Genomic DNA, 11191 nt, shown 5'->3' on the forward strand with positions numbered 1-11191 from the left:
AGAGATTGTCCTCTATCCCCAGGAGGGTTCCAAAGCCTCAGGGGATCAAGGTGTGCAGCTGTCCTGGGGACTTGTGAGTACTGATCCTGAATTGTGATCCCTGGAGACTGTGTGCTTCTTGGGATATAAGTGCCAGAGGTAGCTTGGACTAATAACAGTTCTGATGGGGTCGCAGAGTACTGGCCATTCTCCAATCCTCAGAAGAATCCTAGAGAGTGAGCCTAGAGAAAAGTGTTACTATGTAAGCTTTTTGGAGTATCCCATGTCCTAACCCCTCTCCTGAAAAAAATACTTTAGGCAATAAATTTGAAAAGCCATCCGCTAGACCAGCGTTTTTCAACCACTGTGCCGCGGCACACTAGTGTGCCGTGAGATATTGTCTGGTGTGCCGTGGGAAAAATTCCAATTTCATCTGTAACATGTGGCTTCGGCTCACAAATAGACCAATCATTAGAATCTAATGATTGGTCTATTTGTGAGCCGAAGCACATGTTACGGACTATAAATAGCTCCGGTGTCACTGTTACACTGACAGGAGAAGACATCGCAGTAGATCGCCGATGCGCAGAAGAGCACCGAAGGATCTGGACTCTGGAGGATTATCGCGGACGCAGCACAGAAGAGCGCTGAGTGATGGATCTGGAGGAGACAGGAGAAGAAGAGCACTGACTGATGGATCTGGATGGAGTGCTGAGTGTGACGGACAGCGGCTATCTGGAGGAGACAAGCGCAGTAAGTACTGAGTGACAGTGAGACAGGAACAGATACTGCAGTGATGGACAAATTTTTGAAAAGGAAAGAACTGGACTCTGAACAAAATTCGGAGCCAGATAAGAGCCCAAGTATGAGTGGGGATCAAAAGAAAGCAAAGATGGTTAGCTCAAGGAAATTCTTTGGCACAAGGCAATATAGCGAAAGCTATATTTCATTTGGATTTACTTTCACCGGAGATGCAAAGAAACCAACTCCACTGTGTGTGGTGTGTGGTGAAAAGCTATCTAACAGTGCTATGGTCCCAAGTAAACTTAAACGCCATCTCCAAACGAAACACCCTTCGCTTCAAAACAAGAATGCGGACTTTTTTGTTCACCTGCGTGAAAACACGGAGAAACAGGCAACTTTCATGAGAAAAACCACAAAGGTAAATGAAAGAGCTCTTAAAGCTAGCTATCAAGTTGCTGAACTTATAGCCAAGTCAAAAAAGTCGCACACTGTGGCAGAGACATTAATACTTCCCGCCTGCAAAGCTATTGTAGAGGAGATGCTCGGACCTGAAGCAGCTAAGGAAATAGACAAAGTCCCTCTCTCAGACAACACAATTTCCAGACGTATTAATGACATGTCTGCAGACATAGAAAGTGTGGTTTTGGAAAAGATCCGTATCAGTGAGAAATTTGCATTGCAACTTGACGAGTCTACTGATATCAGTGGACATGCTCAACTCTTGGCCAATGTGCGTTTTGTGGATGGTGATGCAATTAGAGAAAACTTCTTTTTTTGCAAGGCATTGCCAGAAAAAACAACAGGAGAAGAAATTTTTAGGGTCACATCAGAATACCTTGAACAAGGAGGACTTAAGTGGGAAAACTGCACAAGTGTCTGCACCGATGGAGCTGCAGCCATGGTCGGGCGCACCAAAGGCTTTGTAAGCAGAGTGAAGGAAAGAAATCCAGATGTGATTGTTACGCATTGTTTTTTACACCGTGAGGCCCTCGTAGCCAAGACTTTACCAGCAGACCTAGTTCCTGTGTTGGATGATGTTGTGCGCATGGTAAACTTTGTAAAGTCACGACCCGTGAAAAGTCGCATGTTTGCAGCTTTGTGTGAGGAGATGGGAGCGAAGCATAAAACCTTGCTGTTTCATACGGAGGTCCGGTGGTTGTCGCGTGGCAAGGTCTTGGTTCGTGTGTATGAGCTGCGGGAGGAACTTAAAGTGTTTCTGACAAATGAGAGGTCAGATTACGCAAAGCTGCTTGCAAGTGATGAGTGGTGTGCAAGGCTGGCATACCTGGCAGATATTTTTCATCATCTGAATGAGCTGAACACACGAATGCAAGGCCGAAATGAAAATCTGCTTACAAGTACAGATAAAATAAATGGATTCCGTTCAAAGGTGCAACTCTGGCATCAACACGTGGAAAGTGGCAATCTTGAAATGTTCACACTCACCAAGCAATGGCAAGGTGTTCACACTGCTGCACTGGGTGAGATAATAGTTAAACATTTAAAAACTCTCGAGGAGAAGTTGTCATTTTATTTCTCTTCAGTCTCCACTGAATGCCTTGACTGGGTTAGGGACCCTTATAGCTCAGCATCAGTTGGTGGAAAGGACATGACTTTACAGGAGCAGGAGGAACTAACTGAACTGAGACAAAATCGTAGTTTCAAGCTAAGATTTGCTGATCTACCTTTGGACAGTTTTTGGTTGGATACTGCCAAGGAGTTCCCCGTTCTGGCAAACAAAGCTATTTTGACATTGCTCCCATTTTCCACTACATATCTGTGTGAGATGAGCTTTTCAAGCCTGATTGCTATAAAAACTAAAGACAGAGAGAGACTGAGAGCTGTTGACGAAGAGCTACGTGTGTGTCTTTCTTCGATTCCTGCCAGAATATCAGCTTTGTGTTCAGCCAAACAGGCCCAGGTTTCGCACTGAGTAAGTCAACAGAAATATGAACAATTATGAGAATACTTTATTATTTCATAATAAAGTAATTATAAAATAATTTCTTTGTGTTTGATTACTATTCAAGAGAATTACTTTATATATAGTCAATATAGGCACAGAGGTAATTTTTTTTAACATTTTCTAATGGTGGTGTGCCTCGTGATTTTTTTCATGAAAAAAGTGTGCCTTTGCACAAAAAAGGTTGAAAAACACTGCGCTAGACTGAGTTATTAGAGCCAGTGTGTATGGCCTTTGCTTGTGGGGATGGGCTGCCTCTGTACTATTTGAAGAACCAGCTATTACCAGTGGCCTCTATGGGGATAGTACTACATATGGTAGCAGGGAGAGTGGACCTTATCGTCCACATGCTGCACATATGCATCCATGGGGATTGAGGTTTCTATGCTGAGTGTGAACTCACTGCTTGCTCTCAGCACAGTGACTGACCGGTTCTATCAGTTACTGGTCTCTGTTTATGATCAGGAGCTGACAGGACAGACATCCAATCATGAGACCAGTTTGACTGGCAAGCACAGAAATCGTGTGATCAGGCAACCTGTCCTTGCATTAAGATTTAAAGAACCAATGGGAGGGGGCAGGAAGGGGGTTAAATGTACCACTGATAGCAGTTTATTATATCTGCTTGGTAACTGCAAAAAATACCCATTAATCCTGTCATATATTCAGAGCTGTGTCCAGCACTCAGTTCCTCTGCTGTCTAAAAGAAAGTATTAAGCCCTCCCAGTCCTTATCTTGGGAATATACACTCACTGGCCATTTTATTAGCTACACCTTGCTAGTACTGTGTTGAATCCCCTTTTGCCTTCAGAACTGCCTTCATTCTTTGTGGCATAGTTTCAACAAGGTGTTGGAAATATTCCTCAGAGATTGTGGACCATATTGACATGATAGCATCAAGCAGTTGCTACATTTTTGTAGGCTGCGCATCTATGATGTGAATCTCCGTTCCACTACATCCCGAAGGTGCTATTGGGTTTAAATCTGGTGACTGTGGAGGCCATTGCAGTACAGTGAACTCCTTGTCATGTTCAAGAAACCAGTTTAAGATGATTTGAGCTTGTGACATAGTTCATTATCTTTCTGGAAGCAACCATCAAAAGATGACTTTATGTTGGTCAGTAACAATACTCAGGTAGGCCTTGGCATTTGAATAATGCTCAATTTGTACTAAGGGGCCCAAAGTGTTTTAAGAAAATATCTCCACACCATTACACTACCACCACCATCACCAGCCTGAACCATTGATACAAAGCAGGATGGATCCATGCTTTCATGTTGTATACGTAAAATGTTGACCATATCATCTGAATGTCGCAGCTGAATTCTAGACTCATCAGACCAGGCAATGTTTTTCCAATCTTCTATTGTCCAATTTTGGTGAGCCTGTGTGAATTGTAGCCTCTGATTCCTGTTCTTAGCTGACAGGATTGGCACCCAGTATGGTCATCTGCTTCAAGGTTTGACGGGCTCAGAGATGGTATTCTGTATACCTTGGTTGTAATGAGTGGTTATTTGAGTTACTGTTGCCTTTCTATTATCTAGAACCAGTCTGCCCTTTCTCCTTGGACATCAACATGGAATTTTTGTCCACACAATTGCCGCTCACTGGATATTTTCTCTTTTTCAGACCATAAATACTAGAGATGATTGTGTGCGAAAATTCCAGTAGACCAGCAGTTTTTAAAATACTCAGACTAGCCTGTCTGGCACCATCAACCACGCCACATTCAAAGTCACTTAAATCCCTTTTCTTCCCCATTCTGATGCTCAGTTTAAACTTCAGCAAGTCGTCTTCACCACATCTAGATGCGTAAATGCATCATGTTGCTGCCATGTGATTGGCTGATTAGCAATTTGTGTTACCAAGCAATTGAACAGGTGTACCTGATAAAGAGGCAGATTAATGTAGAATAATTAGCCTTTACGTGGTGGACATAGTATAGTAGGTGCGTTTGAGTAGTTTGGCAAAAGAAAACCAGGTGAGGTTTACTATACTCAGTCCATATAAATGCTATGTGTTGCCAGCCAAGAAGGTGAATTTAGAAGCTGAATGCATTTCTGGCAGATCAACACTGTGGGAAATGTGCATGTATAGGAGTGATGTGTTGCATATTTTTTTTATTTTTTTTACCTCAATGTATATTTAAAATCGGACTGTCTTCTGGAAGTTTGCTTGAAAACAACATCTGATTTATGTTCCCAGCTAATGAGGGGCGGTAACTGGTGAGTGGCCCATCACAGGCTCCACTACAAAATCTCTGGGTGCTGGTGTGGCTTGTTGCACTCCATCATATCAGTCAAAAAAGGAAATAAATCACCCTACTCCAGGCTTCAGCAACTTTTCTTATATATTGCATATAAAAGGTTCACCTCTGGCATGTTTCTCACTGAAAGGTGATTTTTCATACAGGTCAAAGATGATTATAAGGAGCTTTCCTAACCCCTATAAGCCATTTAAAGCTCTATTGCCACTTTCAAGACCAAAAGGAAAAAACTAATTTTGTTTTTCCTATTGATGCCATATTTTTTTGCTATAATGATAACATTTTGAAGAAATGTCCCAATTTATGAAAACTTGGTGATTTGATGGCTCTCAACCCTACTCTTGTGCATACAGTATTTGCTTATGTAACAGTAAAACATAGTGACATTAATTACATTTCACAGTTATATTAGGTTTGACATTATGATGTGTTCTTACACATACCAATAAGAAGATGCGTATTCCAGTAAATTAAGAATTTCTTCAGATCTGTGGATAAGTCACATGACTTTCCACGCTGTTGAATTGATAAAGCACAAATTACTATTATTTATCAGCATATTTAAAAGTCAAGCTCCCTAACACAATGCATCTTTATTATGCTTGGCAAAAAAAAATTCTAGAGCTAAATTGGCATGGTGCCCTAAATGACCATGGAAATGTATTTGCGCAAGGAATGGTCCTATAGTACAATAGTCAGTTTGTAATGACAATGATTGGTAATGCAAAGAATTGAAATGTGATTTGCAGAAAAGTTTTGCGTTTCATATGTGGTTCTCTTTTTTAATTGCTAGATTATTTTTATTTATTTATTTATTTCAGGTACTTGTATAGTGCCGTCAATTTACGCAGTGCTTTACATATATATTGTACATTCACATCAGTCCCTAACCCTCAAGGGGCGTACAATCTAAGGTCCCTAACTTACATTCATATTCAGGGACAATTTAAACAGGAGCCAATTAACCTAGCAGCATGTCTTTGGAGTGTGGAAGGAAACCGTAGCACCTGGGGGAAACCCACGCAGGCACAGGAAGAACATGCAAACTCCAGGCAGGAGGTGCCATGGCTGGGATTCAGAACCAATGACCCTAGTACTACCAGGTGGAAGTGCTAACTATTTAGCCACTGTGTTGCCCTATGGTGAATGTATTTCAAAAAGTCATCCTTGATGAATAACTATTGAAATAATGCCTATTCCAGGATAGGCCACTTAGACACTGTATTGTTTACCTCGTTCATATAGGTGGCAGGGGAGAGGTTAAAACATGTGGTTAAACTGTGGTTTTACCACCCGCAACCACCCAACTAAAAGATAACATGAAGCCACTCAGCTGAAAATCCATGCTTCGCTATTGCTGCAAAAATTAACTCCATGTTGCATTTGGTTAAGGCTCCATGTACACGGGATGTTTGGAAAACTCTTCTGAATGATGAAACTGACTGCTGGAAAACGTAGGTTAAAAAACGTCTCTTTAGCCACGTTTGCATACCGCGTTTATGCACGTTTATGAGCGTTTGCGTTTAGAAGCTTTTTTTAAGATAACCTCAGGAGACCTTCCAAAATGCCCAGAATGTACTGGAAAACAGTAAAAACTTAACTATTTCAGACATTTTGAGAGAAATAGAGAGAGCAGAAGCAGAGAGAGCAGTATGTGATGAGATTACCTGTCTTTTCGGGTTGTATTCACTATTTGGCATGTTCTACCATTTTTTCCTTCAAAACCTGGAACTGACTGCACTGGTGTACTGTGTCCATTTGAGTACATGGAAAACACTTTAAAGCACTAGGAGATAAGTAAGCGCTAAAAATAGTTAAGCTGCTGGAACACCAAAAAGGTACCAAAAAAGCCTTCCAAAGCATCAATATAACAATGGGTGCAGCGCTAAATATATATTACACAGTAGAAAGTGTCAAATGCAATAAACATAAAACTTATAAATAAATGCATAAATATTCAGTTCAATATAAAGGTACTAGTGATGTGCAACAAGGTGGTATTATAACAATCATAAAGTGATTTAGTGATGACGCAAATCTTTGTCACTATAAAGTGACCACTGGTGCTAAATAAAGTGCTGATATAAATGGTAAATGTCCATAAAGGTGATGTATGGAAGATCCAATCTTGATCTTCAATAGCTGGTGATCAATAACATCTATCCAGTGGTATGGTGATGTACCCGGTAATATAAGAATTGCGTACTCACCAGATGCGCAATCAAATCACGCATTTAGAGATATACCCTCTCAGTAGGTCAGCTGAAGGTCCCTTTAAGGGTAAGTATGGTCTGGTCTGGAGTTCCCTCACTGCTTCCTCTGCTGTCAGCAATACTTCTGCCGTCCTCCTAATGTAGCTCTGTGGGTTGTTAAAGCTCACGGAGAGCCCAAAAAAGAGGAGGCCAATAGCGTGATACTGCTTAAATGGGATGTATTTATTCTATATATTGCAGCTATACAGAGAACAGAAAACACTGTTGGTCTTTATTTTAATGGTGGTAAAGAACAAGTTCACTTTTAGTGAATTTGTCCTATACTTAATTATCCAACCCCTCCCCCCCCAGTGTATCCTACCTTAAATGCTTACCTCTCTCCTTGTTCCAGAGAACATCATTATGTGGCCTTGCCTGGAATTGCACAGCCTTACAAGCAAAAATGTCACCAATGGCTATAAAGTATTATTATTATCATGTACATTTGCATAATTACAAAATATTTTTTAAAACGTTATCGATTCCCTTAAAACCTCCCATCTATTGATAGCCATCGAAACATGCTCCACTGTATAAACGCTTGAGCATGTATGTTTCTAGCTATGGGGGTTGGAAAAGTAGTATGGAAGGATATCCACAACACTACTTATATCTCAGAGGAAACTGCTGGCGCAAATGCCTAAACATGATGAAGAAGGCTGTAATTACTATAAAGAAATTGAGGATCAGTGCTAGGACAGCAGAATTGGAAGCCTCTCTGGAAGAGATCAGCACCAAGCCACAAAATGTACACATTTTTATAACATTTTCCTTATTTTTCCCTCTTCTGGTCTCCTCTGCATACTTGTGTCTAAATACAGCAAGAGAAATGTAAGAGAGAGGAGGTTCACAGAGGCATCATCCGGCCCTTTATAACATAAACCATCTATTTGGTTGTCTGTATAGCTGGAAAATAGTCCTGTATATAAATCAGACTGCATGCTGCCTCCAAACTGGCTTTCTAGCAGTAGGATTTGCTAAAATAATTATGCAGCACAAGGGGTGAAGCTTGTGCAAAAGGGTGTGTCTAAAACAGCACAATGTCTAAATACACCCTGGATGGTTAATTGTTAGTCCCTTTTATACTGGTTGACTGTGGACCAAAGGCTACTAGAAAACATCAGCAAAGGAACATAGGAAATTTGGTGAATAATCACATCTTGGGCAGTAGAGTGGCTAAGTGGTTAGCACTTCTGGCTAGCAGTACTAGGTTGGTTGTTGGTTAGGTACTTGTAGGTATTCAGTGTTGGTTCAAATCCCAACCACGACACAACTTGCATGTTCTCCCTGTGCTTCCATGGGTTTTCTCTGGGTACTCCAGTTTCCTCCCACACGCCACAGACATGCTGATAGGTTAACTGGCCCTAGTATGTGTATGAATGTGAATTAGGGACCTTCGATTTCAAGCTCCTTGACAGCAAAGTGCTGTATAATTTGACAATGCTATATAAGTACCAATATTAAATATCCATTAGCAGCAGGTTTGTTTGTTAGCACTTGGCAAGTATGTTTTCACTTACATGCCTGTTCTCAAAGTCGTTTGCAAATTTAATTATAATTTAGAAATAAATCCTTCACACTGATGTTTGTATCCAAGTCTTTAAACTTTGGTTTACAAACTTTCATTGAATCCTTTATTATGTAAATAATGATAATAATACTAATTTTTTATGAATGAGTTTTATTTATAGAATAGTCTGGTGAGTGTCACTGATGTCATAGTACTAAAAATGTTAATAAAAAAGAACATTAAAGCAACAGCTAAATGCAATGCTTTATGGTAGCATCTGCAATGTAGAATGCAGCACTCTGATTGTGAATTGAAGCCAACTGGTGTAATTTATCATGCATCATTTATAGACAGGAGAACAGAGGCCACTATTCAGTCATCAATTATACACCACCGTATTATTCCGCTCAAGCTCTGATCATGTGCTTACAGAAGAAATTACAAGGCTTTGAAGTGGTGATACAGTTATAACACCACAAAAATGTTTCTGATTTTAAACAAATGAACTATTTTTCCAAAGAATTTACAAACAAAATTTACTGTAAGAAAATAAAAAAAAATAAAGGTCTAAACATGGCCAAAGGTGCAAGTAATATGACATAAACAAACTAGATCTAGATCTGCTTCTGTAATTAAAAACTACTTCATTTTCTGTCAATTATTATATTCCACCCAAAAATGGTCATCATCTAAAGTACTTTAAAAAGTACACATAAGGAATGGAAAATTAGTGTAATAATTAAGACAGGTATGTTTTCATTATCACTGTTCATAAGCATGTATCATTGTTTCAGAATTTAAAAAAAATTATTCCGAAAATTTTATCGTGCAAGGAAATTAAAATTATAGGAATGCAATAAAATAAAATTAAATTTAAAAAATTATTAAATCAAAAATACCACCAGTTACATTTACAATAATGCTAGTGAAAATCCATACCACAACACATAGTAACGTGCTGTATCTTGTGTTGCGTCTTGGCATACAAATAGTAAAAACCAACCGATGTGCATTATAGTACACCACTATGCAATGATGTAAATGCTCTGCGTGTGCACGCGTATTTTGTGCACGCGTATTTTGTGTGCTGAGGCATGAGAGCCCATTCAAAATGAATGGGCTGCCTTAATAGAACACACGCCAGAGCACAAAAACTGTGAACTGACTCTGGATGATATAGTTAAAGTAAATATCTTAATATTCACTTTATTGGCTGAGAGCCACGTGATATGTCAAGCTAAGTATCTGCTAATTTATATTTTCTGAAATTTTTTAAAAATGTTTTACTTTTTTTTATAAATTAACACAAAAAACACAGCTCCATCTCTCCATAAGCATTGAAGGAAAGGAAACCCAAAAATGAAGCTTTTTTTTAGAAATGCCACAGAGGCATATCCTACTTGTTAAATTGCTACACTATATTTGAGCAAATGGTAGACATACTGGAATTGAATGAATCTTAAGCTCCAGTTGTCATACAGTATGAGGTTGATTTGCTAAAGTAGTGGAGAATATTCACTCAAAAAATTGTGTGAATATTCAAATACCTAGTCATATTAAAAGCAAATTAGTGTTCAATTTAGACACCCAATGATGTAATCTTTTTTCACATGATTGGATAACTGAAGTTAATCACACTATTTTTGAGTTCAAATTCTCAGACCCTTTAGTAAGTAAGCAGAAATGTTTATGAGGATTACACTGCCAGCTTTAGACCTAGCCGGATGTTTTCAGTTAAGTAGAGACCCAGCATGGGAATGGCAAACGTACAGGCAGGTGTTTTACTACACGAATTAGAAGATCAAAAATGGTACTGCGGGGGTTATATACTAAAGCTGGAGAAAGCTAAATCTGGTGCAATCTACAGAGGAACCAATCAGTTTCAAGGTTTCATTGCCAAAGCTTAATTGAACAAGCTGAAGTTAGAAGCTGATTGGCTACCATGCACAGCTGCACCAGATTCTGAGTGCTCCAGTTATAGTAAATCTCCCCAAGTAGTTAAAATGTGGCCAATAGCAGGACATTTAATGAGGAAGAATAGGCCAAAATTTACTGGAGAAAGTGAGTACAGGTAAGGGTTTTATCACAAGAATTTGTCGGCAGCAGCCCAATTTAAATTGCAATTTTAGGTCCAAATTTTCAAGACATAAAGAGCAGGGAACACAGGCCTAACTGTTGTATGTCTAACTATTATTTTATCTAGGGGATGGGATCGGTTTTAGTTTAATTGTTGTTTTGAAATCATGCAGTGGTGTGCTGTGGACAAAAGGTAGCTCCAAGAACAGATGTCAGGAACAAGTGAATTCTATACTTTGAGCACTCCAAAATTTAAGAAAGGCCCTGTCAACATAATATAAAGATCAAGAAACCCCCAAAAGAAAAGAGTCATGAAATACCATCTCTGAAACAAAGGCTACTCTTTTTCAATCAGAAGCCTTGCAGAAAAAATAAAAGTTTGCTATGACATCAGCTAGGA

At 39.3% G+C, this 11191-nt stretch overlaps 1 protein-coding gene across 1 annotated transcript; it reads left to right on the forward strand.

Moving 5' to 3' along the window:
- The first annotated feature begins 775 nt into the window (after window positions 1–775).
- LOC149469403 (zinc finger BED domain-containing protein 5-like) lies at window positions 776–2656 on the forward strand. Its single transcript, XM_089669321.1, has one exon. It carries the CDS (start codon window positions 776–778, stop codon window positions 2654–2656), a length of 1881 nt encoding a protein of 626 aa, XP_089525447.1.
- The last annotated feature ends 8535 nt before the right edge of the window (window positions 2657–11191 follow it).

This window comes from Staurois parvus, unplaced genomic scaffold (genome assembly GCF_062004578.1).
Source record: "Staurois parvus isolate SC_StPar_1 unplaced genomic scaffold, SC_StPar_1.0 ptg000071l, whole genome shotgun sequence".
In the NCBI taxonomy this organism is placed as follows: domain Eukaryota; kingdom Metazoa; phylum Chordata; class Amphibia; order Anura; family Ranidae; genus Staurois; species Staurois parvus.